Here is a 24,796-nt window from a genome sequence, read left to right as displayed (position 1 = left end):
ATCCGGACAATGATCTATTTGTCCCCTCTACTCAGATGGCCATGATGGTGGCAATCTGTGTCTCAATAAGAGTACAGTTTGAAAGGACAGCGCACAATGCTGTTCAACACACAATAGCCCATGATTCATTCCCAGCAACACCCTTTAATTTGTTTGCACCATTTCATTTAAATGATCCTCTCCAATCCTGCTGGGTGGTGATCCAAGTGAGGAAGAGGGGGTGGAGAGAGAAAGAGAGAGAGAGAGAGAGAGAGACTATAGTCTGGGCCTGGTGAAGTGGTAGACCCCTATCATGTGGGTGGGCTTTGTGATTCGTTTTTTTAACAAATTTTTCATGCCCATCCCTCTTGATGTGACCCTACTGTGGCTCCTTTATGGAGCTGACAGGCCGGCGCAGGAGAACATGCTGCCCTTCTGATAGCATGAAATCAGGAACAAAAGCCCCCCTAAGACAGAGTGGAGAGGAGAAGCGGTGAGGCGCGAGAAGCTGAGGCCATCCCCCGCCTGGCTCCCTGGATCTCTCTCTCTCTCTCTCAGCCTACCCTGGATGTCCTTCTCTCTCTGCATAACCAGCTGTAAGCTCAGTCCTGTCCTTCTGCTCACATGTGCAAGAGACAAGTGAATCAAGGCACCTTGCTTTTCCGTTCCGCCTCCTCTAAGACAAAGCTCCATCTCCTCCTTAAGGGCCTGGCAATATGGCCATCACCGATAAATCAAGTGAGACTTTACACAAGAGGCCATGAATTGTCAATGTGGTTCTTAATGGGACCTGTTAAATATGACGGGGTGGTTTGTGGGAAGCTTGTGAATGAGAGAAGAGCCAGCGCTCAGTCTGCCTGCCAGACATGTGTAAAGATTTCAAGTGCCAATTCGGTCTTTATGGATCTGCACTAATATGGTCAATGTGATGGAGGTGTAAATGGCATTGAATAAGTGTACCGAACCTGAGAATCTCTCCAACACTTCATCATCTCTACCAGAGAGAGAGAGAGAGAGAGAGAGAGAGAGAGAGAGAGAGAGAGAGAGAGAGAGAGAGAGAGAGAGAGAGAGAGAAGATGGCGATCTAAGAATACTCCTTAGGTACTTCTGTTTTCAACCTCTATAAAAAGGAAAAAGAGAGAGCATGCTGGACTGAAAAGGAGAGAGTGGTGCTGCTGAACAGAAAGCAGACTTCATCTGTTCAACAGGAAGTGAAGTGAACATGCTTCCAGATGCAGAAGGCTTCCAATCCAGGATGGGTTTTACAAACTACACTGAACAAAAGCAATTTATTCATTTTTTCTCCCCCTATTTGTTTCATATTCACTCAAGTGCATCTAACACCTAATAGTTTCTCCTCAATGAAAAGCACATTTGTCTTCTACAGATAATGTTATGCAGATGTAAAATGCAGGCTTTGGAACATTTAGCAACAGAGGAAATGAAATAAAAGAGCAACATAAATGTTATCATGCCTGGGATGTGTGATAAACAAATTTTTCTTTAACAGGCATCACAAAAGTCATTGGTAGAAAGCTAGAGGTCAAGAAAAAAAAAAGAAATCTGTGACTGGAGATGGTGTGAGCAGTGTTAATGGAACAAAAGTGAATTTTCCAGACAGTGACAAATATTTCCAGTGAAAAATGAACTGGTCAACTCAGTAAAGTAAAAACAGAGTATAAATTTCACCTAAATCTAAGAGTAATTTTAATAAAACTGGAAAACGTGCTGTTTGGAACACTAAATCTTTAATCTACATTTTGATACTGTTACTGGTCTGGATTCTAAGAGCAGAAAATAAATATAAATAAATATCCCTAAATGCTTCAATAAATACTATGGTATATATTTTCGCCTAACGTTTAAATTTGAATTACATTCATAAAACAAATCTGTGATGCAAGCACAGAGAGAACTAGTATACTAAATTCATTTTTTTTTCAACAGACAACTTAAAAAATAAAATAAAATTCTTACTAGATTAATGCACATTAATTTGTATTCTCCATCAAGCAAACAAAATAATATGTACTGGGAAGTGCATATAAAGCTAAATAAATCTCCATCGCAAATAACAAATATAGCACCAAATGCAGGGTTAAAAAACAGCTTGCAGTTTAACATTAATTCATTAATGCTTACAGATGTTTGCCAGCACACAAACCCGTTTCTTGCATAATTTTTCTTCTAAGAAATTGCTGGTGCATATGAGGCAGCTTACATTAATGAGCATTATTAGTTTAAGAGGCAGCCATCTCAGACCACCCTGATGTCCTAACCCATGGTAACTCTAGACACTATTTTGTGAGAGTGATATTGTATTCTCTACTTCTCGGACAAAACAGACTTGTTCTATCCTTGCTTTGTTTCTTAAAGGGCCTTTCCTGTCACTAAAGAACATTCAGCAGTTCTGGAAGCACTGAACTGAGATATATACAACAACCAGGTTAGCTAAGAGCAGCCAGTGGACAACAAAGATAAAAAAAAAAAAGACGATGAAAAAGTGAAAAACTGGAAAGATATGTAAGAAATGCACAGCGGTCAGAGGGATGGTCAGTTATTGGGAGTGCTATCTGATCTTTAAATGAAAGCTGGATAATGAAAGAGAATCACTCTACAATATGAGTGGGTTCTTATGGCTGCGCTATTTAGCAGTACCATACAGTCATAGCACAGTGTGTGTGTGTGTGTGTGTGTGTGTGTGTGTGTGTGTGTGTGTGTGTATCAGAAGCTGTAAAGGCTTCCAGTGCCAGGCACCTCCCTCACCCCAATCACCCACCCGTGCCAGCCCTGACACAATGGGACCAGGCCCCAGGGGCACGCTCGACCATCTCCGAAAGGAACAGAAGGCAGCGGTTGTTCTTCATTCTCTCCGCTTTTTAATTACGTCTTGATCAAAGCCGCCACACGCTCCTTCTCTATGTGTGGCTCTCTTTGTTTTAGTGTTATTAGATGGAGAGGGAGAAAGGGATAGAGTGGGAGGGACAGAGGGAGCGAGAAAACGGAGAAAAAGAGAAAGCAGTGTTTGTTCACGCTCGTGGCGTATCAGCCGAGGTCATCAGAGAGATCATGTGGGTTTATCAGAAGTGCTAGTGTATAATGATGCTTATCATGATATGGTGACTGTTCTGTTATTATTATTAACACATTTCTCTGTTCTGAGAAAAGAATGGAAAACCTGTAGATTCAAAGCTCCATTAGAATGGAAGTGTAAAAGCAGCTGTTGGGGCAGTTAATAAATGTTTTATATGGACGTAAATTAATATTTAAATATGTAACATGTAAATTATGCCCCAAATATGTAAATATGTGCCTAAAAACATCCATATCTGTATTCTGATTTAAATCTGAAGTGGGTGTGGCCTAAACCAGACATTTTTTCATTTGAATTAAGTAAGAACCTTGTGCCCCTGGGTACAATGGGGAGAAATATGGGGCAGAAATGACAGCATGATCAGTGAATTCTGAGAGCTCCTCAACCCCAGCTACATCACTCAGTTCATAACTGGTCTAAAACAGAGATGTGGGGAGAAGTTTTTTTTTTTATGCATCTCAAAAATCTCCATACATAGTGGAAAGTAACACTTTCAGCGAAATGTCTTTTTATATATATATATATATATATATATATGACATTTATATATATATTATATATATATATATATTAACAAAGAAGGCTGTGAAAGAGTGTCTTATTTATTGTTTAACCTTTTGATCCTTTGTTCAAAGAATTCAACTGAAGAGGAGAGTCCACCATCGTGGACTTCGAAATGTGAAGGATCTGGAGAGATTCTGTATGGAAGAATTGTCTCCGATCCCTTGCCATGTTTTCTCCAACCTCATCAGGCATTATAGGAGAAGACTCACAGCTGTTATCTTGGTAAAGGGAGGTAGCACAACGTATTGACTAAAAGGATGCCAATAATTGTTGCACACCTCTATTTAACAAAGATTTTTATTTTTTTTTTCAATCCTGTGTTGTGTTTGTAATTGTTTGATAGCCATGATAGTCGAGTATTTTTGTGATTTTTTTTTTTAACAAAAGATCAAAAGGTTAAAAAATAAAAAGGATTTTTCACAGCCTTCTTTGCTCATATTTACCAAGGGGGCCAATATTAGTGGAGGGCACGGTATATATATTTCCAGTTCGCCTTTAAGTATTTAAGAATGCCTTTGACAAAAGAAGAACGTATTGAAATCTTTCTCATGGCTGATCCGAGAAGCAGTCGTAAGGGTGCGATGGACTTTAAAACGAAACACGGCAAACACATCACACACGACACCAACCGAGAAGAGGACGTGCACGAACTACCACTGACGAAGGCAGGTGGCATACACAGTCCCCTATGCATGGAGATTTCTGGGATCACCCTGTATATAAACAAATTGGTAGCCTAATTCAAAACCTGCAACCTTGATCAGGCAGTTACTGAGAGGAATGTTCATGCATGTGGTATTTATTTCTCCTGTGAGCTTCGTATCTGACTGTAAAAACCCAGCAGTCACATACTTTAGAAGCTTACTGGTGGAAAAATGCTCTTATACTTTCTTTATAAATGAGTTTCCTGTTTTTTTCTCAGTAAGGAAATGTGCAATTTTTGGGCATGGTATTAGTTCACGTGCTACAGATATGCTTGAAGAGCCGTAATTAAATAATAAACTGATATTGATAAAAGAAACCATCTAGCATTATTAACTCAGCTATGGAGCAGATAAAAATTATACTCTTTCAAAAACATTATCTTGTTTTAAAAAGCACATTTAGAGCAGAAACTCATTTATGGTTTAACAAAATAAAGTACTGTTTTCAGATCATCCATCTGAAGTAAATACATGCTGTGTGTGTGCGTGTGTGTAAGGTTTATCTGATGGAGAGGAGAGTCACTATCTCTGGGGTTGAGAGTCTCATAGAACAGAGGCCCAATCAGACCTCGCCGAGTGACTAATGGATGGATGCCTCCCAAAATTAATTAGCCTGACTAATGTAGTGTACACTTAATTTCGCTGCCTGCCTTTTGATTTATGGCAGGCCATGTGCACAAACGCAGCGTGAAATGGAGCCTTATTGTCTGAGGAAGATTTCACCAGTAAACACAGCCATGGCCCCTTAGACAACAGCGCACCATACGCCGCACGGCCTTCCAAGAGCGCTGTAAACAGATGCGTATGTGCACACAACACACACTTTTTCCTGCTATGCACATTTCCAAAATACAACAACAGGGTTAGCAAAAACACATAAAACAAGCACACCTTCAGAGAAAGACACTCAATTCATAATCCATTCTTCCGCTCGCATAGACAAACAGCGCTTGAGTTGACTTTGGCATCGGGAGTGTGTTGTAAAGCTCTTCAAACAGTGAAAAATGTAATCTTTATTACTGCACTTTTCACTAATGAGCAGTTTACAGGCCTTATATGGATCAGGGATTGTACACAGCCCCACCTTTAATTTCATGCTGCTCAGCCCACAAAACTACGAGCACAAAGGCAAGAAACATTGATTCATGTAAAGTGCCGCCTCCTGCACTTCCTCCTGCTGCACACAGGGGGTGCTGAGACACGCATGCTAAACAAGGAGCCAGTTCGTCCTCTCAAATCACTCTCTTAATGACAGCAGCCAGAGAGAGCAGCGGGTAAACTCCAATTAAAACAAGCGCGAGTTGTGTCACGAGGACAGTAGATCACGTCAGTAATTAACCTCTGCGCTGGCCCCTATCAATCCCCGACTTGGAACGGCCCGCGGACCGCGCCATTTTTGCAGGAATTAAATTTACATTCTATTAAGTTTAATTAGGAGAGATTTTAAATATACTGGAGAACAGCAGCGGTGCTGTCACTATGCCTGCTGATTCACTACCAGCTGAACCCCGGGGTCCTGCTCCAATCCCAGCATGCACTTCAGCTGCTTGGCTGTGGTCAGGACATAGCTCACAGGTGGGCACTGTCCACTCTCCTTTACACATCCGCTCTATATCTTCCAATCTCCTTTCAAATCTGTGCTCACATACACACAAAATATATACAGTTTTTGGCAGTGATTCTAAAAAAGGATTCAATGGATTTTATTGCCAAATATTTTTATGCAAAAAAATAAAAAATAAAAAATAAAAATTTACAGACCTATGTTAAGACCACCAAGTTTTATGACTGAACCTACATCTCCCCAATCCCTTCCTGGTCCTGTCACTATAAGAGTGGGACACAGGGACAGTGAGTGCAGTGGAGAGATAGAGTGAGGAGAGTGTGAGAGTGAGAGAAGGTCCAGCATTAGGACCCACATGGCTCCATCTTTTGTCCCCAGTGAAAAGCAGCGCTAAATGGGGGTCAATTGAAGCCAAGTCCCTTCTGTCTCACACAATTACTAGAGTTCCTTGTTCGTGTGTGTGTGTGTGTGTGTGTGTGTGTGTGTGTGTGTGTATGTGTTATAGGAAAGGGGGTGGCCCCATGTCTCTGGTTACTGATCCTGCCGCTCAAGCACTTCAGGAATGTGCCACCTGTATCCAACCACCCCTGAGCCCCATCACACATACACAGCATCACATGGGATTTCTACCCAGACATCCCCAGGGCATGCTGGGAAAGCACGGCATCCTGATGCTAAAGACGGTGAAGAGGTGTATGTGGAACAGGACGGTTAATGAAGGACACTTTTACAAATCACACAAATGTCGAGTAGTGCCGAGAAGAAACGCACAAAACGATGCAGAAGAGCTTCAAGGAAAATAAATCTTATTACAGAAACAGTCAGAAAGTAGGCTACAGATAAAAACACAAATAAATTCATTCATTCATAGATATCAATGAAGAATTACAGTTGCACAAACACGTGTACAATCTATATTCTAGGTGAATTTCGACTAGATTTTCGAATTTTAGACCATTTCAAATGAGGTCGCACTAAAATATAGGTGAAATCTTCAAAAAATGATAATTCTAACAAAGTATAAATCAATGCTTCAATAAAGGGCAAGGTGAGAAATCAGAAACTCCCCATAATGCACTAGATGATGTCATTTTCTGGGTTACATCAGATCAGCCTTAGACATCAGAGCTGCACAGAATTTAAAGATATTACAGTTTTTTGGTTTTGTTTGTTTTTAACGGTATGACACTTTGTGTGTGTGTGTGTGTGTGTGTGTGTGTGTGTGTGTGTGTGTGTGTGTACAAATCACAAATGTTAAGTAGGACATCAGACAAAGTTCACTCTATCAGCACCAGTGTGATCACTAATTGCTTCTCTGCTGTTCATTTTCATGGAACCTCTCATGCTTTGGGCAAACGCACAGGTTCTATTTAATAATATTGCAGTAGATCTTTATGTGTTATTGAGTTTTAGTGATGAGACAAAAATATTAAAGCACTTCAAAATAACTTAGACATAGACAATTGTGTATCTGTGGGAGCTCTACAGCACCTCTATCAGCACAACTATCCAAATAAAAAATAAAACACACACACACGCACGCACACATACATAACTGGTGTATGCAGGTTTTAAACTAAGAGTATTTGTCGTTGTCGAGGAACTTGAGTGAGTTACCAGTCCGTACAGGATTTCGCTGCCCTTTTTTTGTGATTGTTGCGAGCAAAAACACTTGCTTTTGCTGTTGCTTTATTTGCTCAAAATTTGCCATGTAATTTGCAGAGTCTTTTGTGCTTTTCTGCGGAAAACTACTTGAATTGGTAAAATTGCAATTGGACGAGATTGTTTTTCCACGGTTTTTCGCAGTGATGTTTGTCGGTAAATGAGACCTTTTAGCTGTACTCAAGTGCATCGAAGAGGGCTTTGATCGAATACGTGTTGTGATGATGTCATATGATGTGTCTTTACCCAAATCTCCCAATTTTGAAAAATCGCAAGCTCCTCCGAATATTGCGGAGTTTCCTTGATTCGCTTTCATTTCTGCGTTCCTGGAGGGACTGAATTACATTTCTCAAACGTTCACTGTGAGCTACCTGCGGCTGAGCTGGCAAAAATTACCTTCAGCATTAAGCTAACAGCCAAAATCTTAATCCATGTAAATCTGTATATAGGACAGTATTAAAATGAAGGCCTGTGAACACTCTAAATGCATTTCATTTCCTCATATTTCCCTTGTGCTATACTGGTGATGTTAATCGTATGATCCTTCATGATCATGTACCTGAGAAGGGAGACACAAATCAATCCAATCCCAGATATCTGAGGATTAATAAAATAGCTCGGCAAACTGTACGCAGTTTTCTCCTCACCCCAAATCTATCAGTCAAGGCATGTTTTGCGCCTGCCTTTCTAGTTTCGTAATATTAAAAACGAAAGTATGTGGATTTGGATGCAACTCGTATGTGAATGACGCAAATGTAAACGAATTTAAAGCACACTTGACTTGTGGGAAGGAAACTGGGTCCAAAGCAGAGGTGTGTGTCAAAAATGTTTTAATGCAGCGCTCCCTGAGGCCGAGCACCTGAACTGCAGATGCAGGACAAGAGAACAGACGAAGCCTATTATCTCGTTTACCACACAGGATGAAGTCCTTCCTGCATCATTAGAGTTCAGCAATTCAGCTGTTCAACAATTCAGCAAGACAACAATTCAGCTATTCAAGAAGCCCTCCTTCCCTTCTCCTCCCCCTCCACTTTAACAGTGAGAACCTCCTTGAGCAGGACAATGACCTGAACCTCTCTCTCTCTCTCTCTCTCTCTCATGCACACCCTCTCTTTCTAACCTGGTTCATCAGAACCTTCGCATTTATTAATAAGATCTCCAACAAGTGTGTCCGGAACAAGAAATAGCAACTAATGCTCGTTAGAATGACAAAAAGAAAGAGCGAGCCAGACAGAGTGGATCCTGCACTCATCTAAATGAAGGGCAGACAGTGTCCTGCCTCCGATTTTGCCATGGCATTTTACAACTTGGAGATTTATGACTCATTAATGTGCTTACTACTCTCCCAACCCAGCTGTGTTTGCTAACCTGACTGCAAGGTGCATTGTTATGTTACAGGGTTGTTCTCCTTTTCTCACACACACACACACACACACACACACTCTGACTCACTATGTGCTAATGAAGGCCCTTATAAAACCAGACACTCCTCAGTGAAGTGGTGATTAGGACGTCATAAAGCAGATAATTCGACCACACATACATGAGCTTTGTGGGTTTGTGGCTTAGATCAGCTGTCTGTGTGTGTGTGTGTGTGTGTGTGTGTGTGTGTGTGTGTGTGTGTGTGTGTGTGTGCGCGTCTAAAAAGGTTAGAAAGAAAGCAAAGAAAATGTTAAAAGTCAAGTGGTGAAGTAATGTTGCACTCAACAAAAACATGAAAACAAGATTTACTCAAAAATGAAAAATAACCTACAATGGAAGCCTTAGGGCATTTACACAGCAGTTAATAAATGTTTCTCTGAAACAGTTTTGTAGACTCTTTAGTCAAAGGTATTTGGAAATTAAGCTCTAAATTTGTGCAACTCATTTACAGATCTCATTCTGCATGGAACCTCATGGATACCATAAAGACTAGACTTGTGAGATCGTGTGCGAATTACCATCGTACTAACTATCGCCGACTGACGATAGTATCGGCTACGGTTTTGAGAGGTGGGGTGGGCGTGGCATAATTGGGCGTGGCCATACATACGTAACTTGGATCGTGTACACATAACATCACTACATCAGAATAATTACTGGGAGCTGGTTATGGGCCAACTGTAGCTGTAATTGCTAGCATTAGAGTTATTATTAAATACCCGTATCCAAGGTCAGGAATGCTTGCATAACTGAAGTCAGGACTGTAAACAAACATAATGAGTTATTAGCTGTAACTAAGCTCATTATAAAATTGAAATAAAATTATATAAACTATGCGTGTATGTGCTCTGTGTTGAACAGCAGTGGAGATGCTTATTGAATTCTTGGATAGTGAAGTGAGCCTGATTAAACGCCACACCATTTCATTTTCATAAATTAAACCCCAGTCATTCACGGCTTTATTGGTTCAGCAGCACGGACAAGGGAAGTTAAGAAGCATCAGGGAAAGAGGTTTTGTCACTCCGAACCAATATCAACCAGTTTAACCATTATCAAACCCAGTTTATTTTCATCTGTATTACAGCTGCAGACACCATGTGATTTAAAATCGTCCGACTCGTTAGCCATGACGATAGCTGGAATCTAATGACATTCCCGACACTACCATCAATCGTCCCAAACCTACCACATTATCTGTGGGAAAGTGTAAGTAAACATTAAACAACAGTTTTGGTATAATATTTTCTCATTTTGGTTGCATCCTAATGTGAAAGCAGTGGTCCTTAAGCAGCGACCACTTGTATTTGCAGTACTAACTATGTTCTCGTCATGTAAAAATCAATCCGCACTCAGTTTGTGAGCAGATTTGAGATCAGAATGACAGAAAAGTGCTGTATGGTATGGTGTAGTATGTTCCATTGTATAGTATGTAGATGTTCTAAATCAACTCAGGCTTCCATATATACCTGACTAAGTTTAACCTAAAGTCCCAACTATGTTGTGTCACACAATTAGCTCTGGGAAACATGGATTTGATCTCTTCCTGCCAATATTATAAGTTTACCTATTAACTGATAATAGTATTATAATATACTATATTAGTACCTTACCTTAATAACTAACTGAGGCACAAAGATAAGGCACACACTTATTTTTGGCCACAGTTGTGGCCCAATTGGTGATATGGTTTAGAAATGTTTTTAGAGTGCAATGGTTGTAGTTTTGAATTGTACGCTACGCAGACATGAATTACACCTGTTCATTAATAGAATTGAACAACTGCCCTTAGATGTTTGCTATAAATGATTTTTCAGTACACAGGTTTTCTGTTCTTTCCACAGTGTAGGGAAAGGTATCAAAATTCTTGCCCATGACAATCACACATTTTATACAAAAGTCTTACCTCTATAACCTGCTTTGAGTCCAACCTGAAGTTAAAATCGCCAAAGAGGAAATATGGCAGCTTCTCATAACGCTGATCTGTGATCCTAGACAAAGAGAGAGAGAGAGAGAGAGAGAGAGAGAGAGAGAGAGAGAGAGAGAGAGAGAGAGAGAGGGGCCATCAACATAAAGAGTAAAAATCTTATTCTTCTTGTTATCTAATAGCAAAGCAATGATCACCATCTCAGTTTCAGTGGAGGCACCATCTTAGAGAATTCAGTCACACCTGAATCCAACTGAGCTGATCTGCCTAATCGAGTATTGGGGCAAGTGTGCTGGATCAGTGCTGGAACCTCATTCTGTAAGAAGGTAGATCTCCAGGAACAGAACTGGGGCAGTGTTTGTGAGGGGAATAGCACTCCCTAGTGGAGTAAATTGCACTGACACAGTGAGAAAGAACTGAATAGAAAGCATGGGTTCACACATTGCTGCTGAACTAAAAGTGTATGTATGGTACGTGTCTCTCAAGCTGTCTAAATGTGTTAAGTTAAACACGTAAAACAACACACTGTTAACCCTCTCCCCCCGTGGGTAATAACACACTTGAAAACAACAGCATGTTTTAAAACTCATAGTCCTCTTTCCATCAGTTTTTACTGTATTATATCCCATTGTATCCAACACGCCCTACAGCGCTCTGAGAGACTCGGACGATTCATGGAGTCCTGAAGTCATGGAGCGCTTCCAGAGAGCACCGGGTCTCTACAGTGTTCCCCGTTCTGTCTTCTCTTAATAAACACTCCTCAGATGAGGAATAATTAACTCTCCATACCTAATCATTTATTTTGTGTGTGTGTGTGTGTGTGTGTGTGAGAGAGAGAGTGAGTGAGTGTAGGGGAAAAGAGATAGGAAAGTGTCTTCTTCCTGGATTAATTGGGGCAGATGCTATGGTGGCTAATCACTGGGATAAATCTCCCCCCTGCTCCCACTGCCCAATATCACTGTATTTATGAGGTTGTAGAGGACGTGTCTCACACCGGCGACTCTGTTCCAGGCTGGTACTCCCAGGGAACTCTAGATCTATGTATGTTTGAGCGGGTGGGGGGGTGGGGGGGATTGGGTGGGAGGTGGTATTTTATAACTGTCTTAGTGCAGTTCAGCAGTTAAGGTTCAGATGGGATTTTATTCTGGGAAGAAAAACATTTTTAGTCATAAACTTCACGTCGAGCTCAAAACTCTTTTTTATATTAAACATAACTGATTAAATCATTGCAATTTGTGAAAGGAGCTATAACAGAGCAGGCAAGGGGGCATGGTGGGTTAGTGGTTAGCACGCTCACCTCGGACCTTTGGGGTTGGGGGTTCAAATGCCGCCCGCACCCTGCATGTGCGGAGCTTGAAAGTTCTCTCCTTATCCGGATATTCCGGTTTCCTCCCCCAGCCCAAAGACATGTATTTCCAAATTAGTCCGTAGTGTGCCAATGTGTGTGCCCTGTGATAGGGTGGCACCCACCCACCCCTGGCACATCCAGAGTGGTATGAAAAATGAATGGATGTGTTCTAAACTTATATAAACATGTATACGAATAGGTGGGACACTAAGGTTTTTTTTTTTGGTTTGTTTGTTTAAGGTTGCCAGAAAGGTTAAGTAACCCCCCCATTGTTTCCTGTGGCATAGCAGTATAATGCTGAATAAATAGCAGTAGACTGAATAAATAAATACAAAATTCAGATAAAGCCACAACCACTCCTGGTTTAAATCTGTACATAGATATGGACATTTGGAGCAGTAAACAGATACAAACAGTGGCAGTGCGTTACACCGCTATGACACCTCTACGACAGTGTGCACTGCATATCAATTTATCAGATTTGTCTAGTTATTAAAACCCGACATTACCACATATAATATCTTGTGTTCATGCTGTCATTTTCATGCTGCAGTTCAAACAAGTCTCTAGCACTAGACAGGGTTTAAAGAGTACTTCTTTATGATTGGCTGCAAGGCATGAATCAATCACGACGGCTCCTCCTCTTCTAATCTAATGAGTGACGGTCACTTCAGCCCATTAATCCACACACACACACACACACACGACACACACTCACTCTCACTCTCTCTCTCTTTCTCTCTCTTTCTCTCTCTCTCTCTCTCAATAGACAGCATATATAGATATACAGAATAGGACAAACAGACAGACAATAAGAATTTGAAACACATATTTCAATTGCCTACAGCAGCACTAAAATTCTCAACTTAATAAGATTAAAGTCTTTCATGGTAACCAATCCTGCAGAGGAATAATGTCCATGCGGTTTTTTTCCAGCTTGGATTCAGGACCAGCATTAATCAGTGTGGAATATGACCTGTTAGTGCCTCTAAACCTATTTCTCTGCTTGTCCTCATTGGCACTAAATCCTCACACAGATAACCATAATATACTGTTCGAGTGAAAATTATGCTCGAAAATTTTGTAAGCACTGTTGGTCAGGCTCTTGCCTGGTTTACGCTTTATGACTGCTTGATTGTTAACTTTTTTCAGCGTAAATAATGGGATTAATCTGAATGTCAAATATGGTGATGCTCAAATATTGTTACAGTAAAAACTTTTAAATCCAGGTTATTTATTATTGACTATTTATATAGTATGTAGCATGCTGTAAAATGATTAGACCTTACAGACCACTCTTTTACCTTTAAATTGCTTTTAGAATAATACAGTTGCAATCAAAATTATCGAACCCCCATTGCAAATCAGGTTTATTGTCAAAATGTACAGACATTCAGCTGTTTGCAATGAACAAATCAAACGAAAGCAATTGATACAGTTCAAAACAACGAATGCTTCAAGTGGTTTCCCCAAATTCAACTGAAAATGCAACTTATAATGATTTCTCCAGTTTCAAAATTATTCAACCACTTCATGGCAAACATCTTTAGTACTGCATACGAGACACATAGCTTCTGGCAGAGTTCCAGGGGAATCTTAGTCTCCTGTTCACTAATATTCTTGGGTTTGCGTGCTGCAATCGCATTCTTTAAATCCCACCAGAGATTATCTATGGGTTTCAAGTCAGGTGACTGTGATGGCCCTGTAGAATCTTCCAGGACTTCCTCTGCAACCAAGCCTTGGTGGAATTTGAGGTATGCTTTGGATCATTGTCCTGTTGGAAGGTCCAATGACGCCCAAGCTTCAGCTTCCTCACAGACAGCATGAAGTTTTCTCCTAGGATTTCCTGATACTTCAATGAATCCATTTTGTCGTCCACACGCTGCAAGTTTCCAGGAGGATGCAAAGCAGCCCCAGAGCATCACCGAGCCACCATCATGCTTGACTGTGGACAGAGTGTTCTTTCTTCATTCTTCTTCCTCCAGACATACCTCTGATCCACCGCGCCGAAAAGTTCCAGTTTTGTTTCATTACTCCACAGAACAAAATCCCAAATTTTCTGTGGCTAATTTATATGATTTTGAGCCGACGTTTCTTGTGCTTTTGGGTCAGTAGTGGTGCACGTCTTGGAGTTCTGATATGGAAACGTTCTGTGTTTAATACGCGCCTTGCTGTGTTCACTGAAACCTCAGTGCCTGTAGCCACCGAGTCTTGCTACAGGTCTTTTGCAGTCACTTGAGGGTTTTTCACAACCTGCCTTCTCAGAAATCATGTTGCAGCCATTGATAGCTTATTTCTTCTGCCCTGTCCAGGTATTTCATACACTTTATGCGCCTTTATTTAAAGCCAGTTCAAGCATTTCATGTGTTCCAGCTCAAGAATGAAGCCCTTGTTTAGCTGCATCAGGTGTGCTTGAGACAACACCTGTTTTGCATATTTGTGCTGTTATGAGGGATTCTATTCAGAGGGTTGAATAATTTTGAAACTGGAGAAATCATTATAAGTTGCATTTTCAGTTGAATTTGGGGAAACCACTTGAAGCATTCGATATGTTGAACTATTTCAATTGCTTTTGCTTGATTTGTTCATTGCAAACAGCTGAAAGTCTGCGCATTTTGACAATAAACCTGATTTGCAATGGAGTTTGAATAATTTTGATTGCAACTGTACATTACCTGCAATCATTTTTCCAGGTGCATGTTATAAAAAGCTGTACACAAGTGACAGTAAAAGTACACTTTATGCCTTTTTTCAGTGTACATTATCATATTATTAGTGATAGTCTTACTATTATCTTCATTTCTCATATGTCTTATTCTTATTAAGACGCAGCTTTAGTCATTATTAAATGCGTTTTCCTTTTTCTTCTGGCTGTTTCCTTTTCTCTCAACACTATTAGAAGGTTATGCAGAAAACCCAACTGACTAGCCTCCATGTCATCTGAACCCTCTGTTCTGTCACCCTCTCCCATAAAACCCATTAGAGAATAAAAGATCCAGAAAGAATGACACACAAAACCAGACAGAGAGATGAACAGAGATAAGACAGAAGAAGTTATTAAGCTGTAGAAAGGAGTATGAAGAAATGGCAAATGGGGAAGTGTGAGCTCTCTGACTTTTTCTCTCTCCCTCTTTCTCGTGATGCATGTTGGGGGAGTGGGTCTGGCTTTATCCTGCTAACAGCCATGTCTAATTCGACAGGCCGGCGTGTTTTGTCCTCGGCTCTAGGTATCAGCAGCGGGTCAGAAGGTAACCCTCTGTTTGCATGGTGCTTTCCTAAAGCTACCAGCGCTTGACTTTTACCCCCCTGCCCGAGCCCTGGGGGCCCCACCTGACCTGCACATTACACACACAGTGCTGAGTGTGAATGGGCTGTAAGGTGGGGGGTCCTGGATGCACCCCATGACCCCTCCTCCCTCTGTCTCTACCCCCACATTAACTGCATCATCAAAATTCATTCAGGAAAACTGTACCAGTCATATACTGAACACAATCACACAGTCCTTTATGCAGACTCTAAACATGCCATTTCATGAGTCGAGAAAGAGCTCGAAAAGCTTTTCTCTCTCTCTCTCTTTTTTTTTTTTTACTGGCGAGTACAGTGACTGTGTGGGTGTGGAGTTGTAAAGTGATTTATTTAGGCTGTACTAGAGCTGTACAAAGGCTATGGTCAAGCGCTAATTTATAACCAAATGCTCACTGCTCCCAGGGTCTCAGCAGTATAGGCACAAAGCTGAAAGAAAACTTTATACGCATAGTTTTTCTCTTTTTCACACACACACACACACACACACACACACACACACACACACCTTCCTGCACATTGGAGCTGGCACAAGGAGTCGTCTATTATCGAATACTATTTTCCTAAAATTCACATAATCAAAAGATAAGCAAACAAATAAATAACAATTAATAAATGAATCAATTAATTTCTTCTAGTATTTCTTGAACCTTTTGGGAAAATGACCCCAGTGTGTCACCTGATATAAGAACAGTGCTCTGAACAAATGAATACTATACTTTATGATCGATGTAAATTGTTATAATTTTGTCTTCTGGGAGACATGTAAATATCTCATTTTGCTTATTAAATGGAAAAAAAAGATCTTTGAACAAAATAACATTTTACACTGATAATCCTGTTCAAAACTTTCCTTAACATCCCCCTGGCTCTTAATGTATTGCGTTGCTTTCTTGAGCACCAGTGAATGTTTGCACCTTTTGTAGTAGTTGTGTACAAGTCCCTCAGTTGTCTTCAATGTGAAAAGATAGATCTCAACACCATATAGCCAAATAAGATGCTGGAAAAGCAAAGAATGTGCAGGACTTGGAGGATTTTTCTGAAGAACAGTGGGCAGTTTAACTGCTCAGGGAAAACAAGGGACTTATGAACAACTATCAGAAAACAACAACAACAACAAAAAAAACAGGCGTTGATCATACAGGTAAAAGCACACAGTATTAAGAATCAAACGTACCTAAACTTCTGAACTGGTTCATTTGTGTAAATTCAGTCATTATTGTATTTTGTGGACTACATGTAAACATCTTATGTGAAATAACTTATTCAGGGTCGTACTAAATAATAATAATATTAATAATAATAATAATAATAATAATAATAATAATAATAATAAAACTATTTTTTAAAAATGAAATTTTTATGATTCTTCTGATTAAAAAATAAAAGATTAGCATTTTGCAGATTCTGCAAGGCATATGTAAATATGAGCTCAACATGGTTTTTTAAATGATATATCAGCTTTTTAAGTTCAACAAACCATGCGTCCTGAAACTGAAATTGCAAAGTAGTGAGAATTTCCAACAAGCATTTATTAAAGTCACAAATAATTCATTACATTTGTGCTACAATATCATTATATTATACCCCATGTAGTGAGCATATATAGTGAATAGAAAGATTTGGGATTTGGCTCAACTGTGTGTCATTCACAGGTAAAGATAATCTGAAGTTTATATGTGGATCTCAGGGAGCCTAAGAAACAGACAAATCGAATAAATTACATTACTGTGGGCCAATAAATGATGTTTAATCATCAGGAGTTTATTCAAACAGTCGTACATATAGCCTTTCAAAGTATACTCCATTCGACTTGTGCACGTACACAGACGGTTGACGCATGCACATTACGACAACTTGCATTACCTCTCCTGGCCTAGAGTCAGTACAGAGCAGGAAAGCAGGTCTGTTGTTATGAAGGACGACAGCGAGAACAATCGCAACACCACAACAAATATTGCTTGGGCAATCATATCTCTCGACACGATTAGCACCCATATACAAATCCTTATACACTTTAAGGCTTGAATTATACAAATGCGTGTACTTTCTAACCTGCACTCGTTTCCGTCTCTTCCGTTCATTCTGTTTTTTCTTCAACTACGTTGAGAATCAACGGCCCTGCGTCATTGTTGCCACCTTGTGGAAGAACTACATAGTGAAATAGAATTCAAATCGGGCGGCGCGCATACAGAACGCGCATACTCTGCTGATGACGAAATTTGTGTCACGTGCACTGTATGCTGTCCCTAGCGTACGCGTAAAAAGTAAAGCATACTTTCTACTTTACGCATACACAGGTGATATCATGCAATACCTTTACTTACAATTGTGCGTCTCATGCCATTTTTATTCTCTAGTATGTTTACTATTGTTAAAATGGGTAACCATGCATCATTTTCTGAGACAGTGTACTTTCGAGCAGTCTCAAAAATGACACTGCTCTTTTCATTCGATCAAATAAAAGTGCTGTGTCATTGTTGATGCAGGATGACAGTACTGACAGATGAGAATAGAAGAGATTCAACCTCCTGGACATACAGAAAGCACAATATCTATTTATAGTTTCCATTCCTTCTCTTTCTCCTCATTCCTCTCTCTCTCTCTCTCTCTCTCTCTCTCTGTCTCTCTCTAATGAATGCACAGAAATGAGAGTCGAGCTGTGTAATTCTGCTTGGCATACATGCCGGGCACCACGGCTCTGCTGTGGAGACACAAGTCACTCCCTCAGTATTTGTGCTGCCCCCTCCCTGATTTAGTCAGTGTGTCTGATTCACAGGGAATCAGGGCAGAATGTTAACATTCTGAAGAATGTGATTGCTGCCAGTCATGTCACCGCCCCAATTGGAGGCCCCCCAAATGACCTGTGACCTGCGGAAGTGACCACCCTCTAATTTTTTCTGAGCCTGCTCTAGGTTCACCCAATAGCACTGACTTTGTGTGTGCGTGTTTGTGTGTGTGTGTGTGTGTGTGTGTGGGGGGGGGGGGGGGGGGGGGGTCAGAGAAAATGGAAGGGATCAACCAAAATGGGGTCAACTATGACAATTCCTTAAAGGCAGTTGAAAATGTTATTGTGTCTAATAAGTCAACCCAGCCTACATAATCAATCAGATGGTTGCTCTTTTTCTCTATACGATTAGCACTGCCTTTTCCTCAGGCTTTCCAACATTTGCATTTAAAGAGTCCATAGTTTTTATAGTTGGTATAATTGCCTCATAATTGGTTTTTGATAAACGTGCTGTAACTAGCACAAAACTTGCATTTTATACAACCAACTGCTAAAAGCTCCAGTAACCAACAACGAATTAGAACAACTACTGTACAATCATAGTGATATACAATAGTTACACTAATAATCAGAGAAAATAAGTCTACACAAGCTACAACACAGCTTTATAATGACGTCATACTGATTAAGTAATGAGCCAACCTGAAACATTTATCACCAATTTATCTATATTTGACTTTAACTTGACATTTAGACATGACTATCACTATAATACTCAGCACAGTTACTAGTCTAACTACCTTTAAAAAAAACTATGTTTAAATGATGTTATTTCAATTATTTCGTTTTGGCTATTCATTAAAAAGTTTTTATTTTTTAATACTGTTGTCCAACTGCTGGTATCACAATGGCCCTCTGGGAGCTGTGGAACAGGCTCAAGACAAAACCTAACAAGATCTGCCCTTCGTAGCTATTGCCGAATATGGACGTTCATATATATTCGCTGAAGCAGAGCCATGGGTATAAATAAAAAATAAAAAGACACAAAAAGAAATGGAATGACTGAACATGGTAACAGATCAGCTCTAGATTATACGGTATAAATAACTGCTTGCGTAATGATACTGGCTTGACATGACGTGAGAGATTTCTAAAATGAGACTTCCAAATAAAATTTTTAGATCGACCAGATGATGTATTTTAGTATGTCTGATAAATAAATATTAGAATATTCTCTTACAACAGGAAATATACCCAGGAGATATTTAACAATATGCGAATGTGTGTGTGAGAGCAGGGCAATTGGATTGCTGCCAATACTCAAAAGTGTGAAGCATATCTTAGCCTAACTAAACAAGCTGATAACACTAAAAAGACAGAATGAACTTAGGAAACAGTTTTAATGAATTGATGATGTGTTTAGGGAGAGAAGCAGAGCAGCGAGAGGGGGCGGAATCCTGAATGTAGTATGAGACAAGCAAGGTTGCTGATAATACTGCGTGTGAATCGTGTTTTAGGGGTTTTTTTTTTTTGTGTGTGTGTGTGTGTGTGTGTGTGTGTGTGTGTGTGTGTGTGTGTGTGTGTGTGTGTGTATGAGAGAGAGAGAGAGAGAACAGGGTGGGAAGGAGGTCTGGCTGACTGATTAACCTTTGACCCACTGGGCCTCCCAGGGTGAGGAAGCAGTTCACAAAGTCACTGCTGATCGACATTAATACCACATCCAACACAGAGCAACGGCTTAGAGCCTGCCACACTACCATGCTAAAAGCCTTTCCTATTCACAAACGCACACCAATAGCACAGACGTTACTGCATTACGCCTTTTAAAGAGTTTTCCTTTAAGACACCAAACCACATAACTACTACAAAGATAAAGAACAATGATAATGTTAGCTCCAAACTTCCAGCAGCGATCCGTCTCGCTGCTTCGATCAAACCATTTAAAAACAAAAACAAAAAAACAACACCATTATTTTAAAGAATAATAAATCCAACATGCACTATATCTATTTCTCCATATCTTGACATTTTAATGAATCCATTCCGCTTTCTGGAGGGTCTCAGTTACATCCATCAGGCTGCTCTTGTCTTTCTCTCTCTAACTCTGTCTCATGCTTTCTCCCTCTATAACTCAGCGTCTCTCTCCTCCTCTCTCACTGTCGTTCTGGGAAAAGCCGAAAAGGGAAAACATTTAGATTGGAGGGCTCTTTGAATGGCTTTGACAGTTGACTGATGACCATCCATAAAGTGACAAAGAATAGCTGTGTGGCAGTCAGTGCAGCCCGGCGCTTCCCCCTGGGAAACTAATTGCCCTGAATTGTTAACGGCAACATTATTTTTCTGCCAATCACACCGTCTCAATGCCCCGAAAATGAGCATGAAACAAGCCTTTTGACTGAACAGAAAAGTTAAATGTCTCCAATGTTGATCAAATTAACTTCAGCCTCCTGACAATGGACTATATTTGTGTGAAAATAATGGAGAGGGACAAAGGGCGTCTTTCTGCCAAGATTTCACAGTTGTGATGTAAAACTGTTGCGCCCTGAACCCAAGCGGGTTCTCTGAAAAGAACAGCAAATGGAGACACATCCACTCGCACAAAAGCTGAGCCTGTAGGGAGAGAAGTTATTTGCTGGGACATAGCTGCTGAATATCTTCGGTGGTGGGGCGGAATGAAAAAAGTCAAGTGATAAAATCAATCAATATTAAATGCAACATTCTCACCATTTAACCTTAACCCTCTATAAATATTTCATTTATTTACACTATTAATGATATGTTACGTTTTGATTTCTATTCTATTATCATCCTTATTCTTTAGACACCGGACTAAACTACACGAAACAGAATCAATCCTTATGCTTTGATGCAATATAAAGAAACTCTAATTAAAAATATTTTATTGGAACATAAGTAAGAATTGTAATATAACAGTAGTAAAAATTTTAATATACTATAATACACACACATACATATATATGTATGTTATATATATATATATATATAACACACATACATATATATGTATGTTATATATATATATATATATATATATATATATATATATATATATATATATATATATATATATATAAATGTATAATATGGTAGGACAGAAAGATAGAGAAACAGACAGAGGGAGAAAGACAGGGAGCAATCTGGCTAAATGCTATAGTCTCTCAGCATTGTTCCCCTGAGGCCTTTAAGCGGTGGCGAGATAAACAGTGTTTAGCAGCTGACAGAGACAGAGGAAAAGAGCTTATCAGGTGTGATCTCAACGGGCTGGAAGCTGCACAATTAGCCCTCTGAGCAGATAAGGGTTAAGAGGATGGGCCCCCTTAAACAGGGACTAAAGGCACGTCAGTTCAATGAGGAAATCTCTGCACTTATAACGCAGCAAGAGACGAAAAACATACTGAATTCTGGCTCAGAGAGAAATGGTAAGAGCGCTGGAGATGAGGAGCGACCAAATGGGAAAGGGTTGGGGGGGCAGAAAGAAACACTGTGGTAAAATGGAATGGCGAAAGAGGGGGTGGTATGACTACATACTCTATCCTCTCCCTTTTCCTGCTCTCCCTTTCTGGCCTAGAAGTCATAGCGAAGGACAATGGGCCCAAAAGCTGGTTCCCAACGAGCCGCTGAATAGCCACACTGTTGGTGGTAACACTTCATTCAAACGGCTCCGCAGTCACATTGTCCTCCTCGATCGGCACGGGAGAATAGAGTTTGCTGGTGGCTGCCAAAAGGTTAGCGGCCCTGGTGAAAAGAACCGAACATCATTCACTGGCCCTAACAGAGTCAGGGGGTGGGGGTGGGGGGGCTTTTGTACTCTGCCCTCCCTTTCCTCGGTCCATCCGGATCCATCAGAGTAAGACTGCGTCTCCATGTGTGATGTGCTGTTACACTCTGTAAACCAGCAGCTGGAATGAAACACACTCCCACCTCAATGTTTTAGTCCCACCCACAAACAGGGCAACCCCTCCCCAAAAAGGGCAAAGATTATACTTTCGGCAGCTTTTAATAAGCAACACTATAGAAGTTCAAGATGCTGGACAATACATGCAATTTCACAGACTGTCATAAACAACAGATACATCTACAAGTCTTGTAATGACTTTTCTGGCCTTGTCTTTTTACAACACTAGACTGTTGGACATCAGGGTGTATAAGAAAAAACCCACCGAGTTGGCATGACTGCACTGCCTCAGACATATGACTCTAGGTGTAGTATTTATGAGCCGACTTTCAAAAATAAATCAACTTCACAAATACTGCCAAATAAAAATAAATAAATAAATAAATAAATAAATAAAACAAACTATGGAGCAAACCCTCAGTGTAAGCAGCTAGGGGTCCTTTTCATACTTCATTATATCCATAAATCCAAGTAAATATGGCTTAATAAAAACTGTAAAAGGCGCAATATTCCTAAAACACCTCCACTTGGCTGTCATTAAAGCTGCTCCATTCTTTCATCAGATGAGAAATCAAAGAGGGAGCAGGAAAAAAAAAGAAAAAAAGATCTCTGAAACATAAAAGCAGGTCGTAACTCAGGGTGTCAGGCGCCTCGCTGAAAAACGCCAAGCATATGCATGCAGTTATTCAAAGTGGATTTGTGGTAATGCCATGGAAGTCGCTGTGTGCATTCAGATACCATGTTAGGGAGTGTATTATGACGGAAGGGCAGCACTCGCTCACCAACACACAGACGCACGGCAGGCTATAAGTGATTGGGCAGTGACATATTTTATGATGTTTTCACTCTGTCCTCTAGAATTACGAATTTGAACTGGAATTATGAGGTTACAGTAAATATCATTATATAATAAATATATCATCAAATACATCAGTGTTGGTGCACACTATGTATAAAAACGGGTTCTGTCGTCTACATAACTCATTCAGTATATTTATATGGGGGACAAATTAAAGGAAAACAAACAAAGTGTCTCTGTTATGGTGTCAGGACAGCATAAGCCAGCAGAACAACTTCAAAGCACCTTGGATAGCTGCCTAACCTTGGTACCGTTGGCAGAGCACTGTCTAACACAGTGGTTCGAAATCTGGTGAGATCGAAAGTTGAGATCTGGTGACTGTGAAGGTCATAACATGTGATTTAGATCATTTTATACTCATTAAAGCATTCAGTGAGCCCTCCAGTCTTGTGGATGGGGGTTAGAGGTGGGATCATACTGGAAGAGACCACTCCCATCAGGATAGAAATGTTTCATGACAGTGTAAAGGTGATCAGTCAGAAGAACTTTGGATTGATTTGTAATGATTCTTCCTTCTAACAGGGATCTAAACCATGCCAGGGAAATGCTCCCTACAGCATAATTGGCCACTGGACCCCCTTAATGTAGTGGTTAAACATTCAGGCCTGTACCATTTTCTCACACGCCACTCCGTCACGCCCTCTCTCCCTCACTCACACCCTCTCTCACGCCCTGCTTCACTCACTCCCTCCCTCCCTCACTCACGCCCGCCCTCACTCACGCCCGCCCGCCCGCCCGCCCGCCCTCACTCACTCACTCACTCATTCACTCACGCCCGGCCTCCCTCACTCACTCACGCCCGGCCTCCCTCACTCACTCACGCCCGGCCTCCCTCACTCACTCACGCCCGGCCTCCCTCACTCACTCACGCCCGGCCTCCCTCACTCACTCACGCCCGGCCTCCCTCACTCACGCCCGGCCTCCCTCACTCACTCACGCCCGGCCTCCGTCACTCACGCCCGTCCTCCCTCACTCACGCCCGGCCTCCCTCACTCACGCCCGGCCTCCCTCACTCACTCCCTCCCTCCCTCACTCACTCACTCACTCCATCCCTCACTCACGCCCTCCCTCACTCACGCCCTCCCTCACTCACTCCCTCATGCCCTCCCCCACTCACTCCCTCCCTCACGCCCTCCCTCCCTTCTTCACTCCCACCCGCCCTCACTCCCTTCTTCACTCCCACCCGCCCTCACTCCCTCCCTCACTCACTCACGCCCTCCCTCACTCACTCCCTCATGCCCTCCCTCCCTTCTTCACTCCCGCCCGCCTGCCCTCCCTCACTCCGCCCGCCCTCCCTCACGCCCTCCCTCCCTTCTTCACTCCCGCCCGCCCGCCCTCCCTCACTCCTGCCCTCACTCACTCACACCCTCCCTCGCTCCCTCCCTCCTTCCCACACTCCCTCCCTCGCTCACTCACTCACACCCTCCCTCGCTCCCTCCCTCCTTCCCACACTCCCTCCCTCGCTCACTCACTCACACCCTCCCTCGCTCCCTCCCTCCTTCCCACACTCCCTCCCTCGCTCACTCACTCACACCCACCCAGTCGACTGACTGTACTTGTCCAATTACTAACAGACTTTTCTGTATATAAGTATTCAAAATATATTTTGTGAATACATTAGAGGTGGGCTACAATGGGAGTATAGAGGTGCAAAGAGAATTATTTAGATATTGATCTCATTAAGAGTTAATGACTCATAGTTAATTACATGAAGACTAATTGGTAAACT

The 24,796-nt window shown here is 41.2% G+C and overlaps 1 protein-coding gene across 1 annotated transcript in view; it reads right to left on the bottom strand.

Annotated features, from left to right (window-relative positions):
• Positions 1–24,796, bottom strand: part of LOC108263413 (inositol polyphosphate-5-phosphatase A) — a 176,130-nt gene that overhangs the window by 43,127 nt on the left and 108,207 nt on the right. Inside the window, exon 9 of the mRNA XM_017464167.3 lies at positions 10,893–10,977. Within this exon, the coding sequence (XP_017319656.1) occupies positions 10,893–10,977 (85 nt within the window). The remainder of the gene's footprint in view (positions 1–10,892; positions 10,978–24,796) is intronic.

The sequence above is a fragment of the Ictalurus punctatus genome, chromosome 3 (genome assembly GCF_001660625.3).
Source record: "Ictalurus punctatus breed USDA103 chromosome 3, Coco_2.0, whole genome shotgun sequence".
NCBI classification, from domain to species: Eukaryota; Metazoa; Chordata; class Actinopteri; order Siluriformes; family Ictaluridae; genus Ictalurus; species Ictalurus punctatus.
This window is presented reverse-complemented; position numbering and strand designations above follow the sequence as displayed.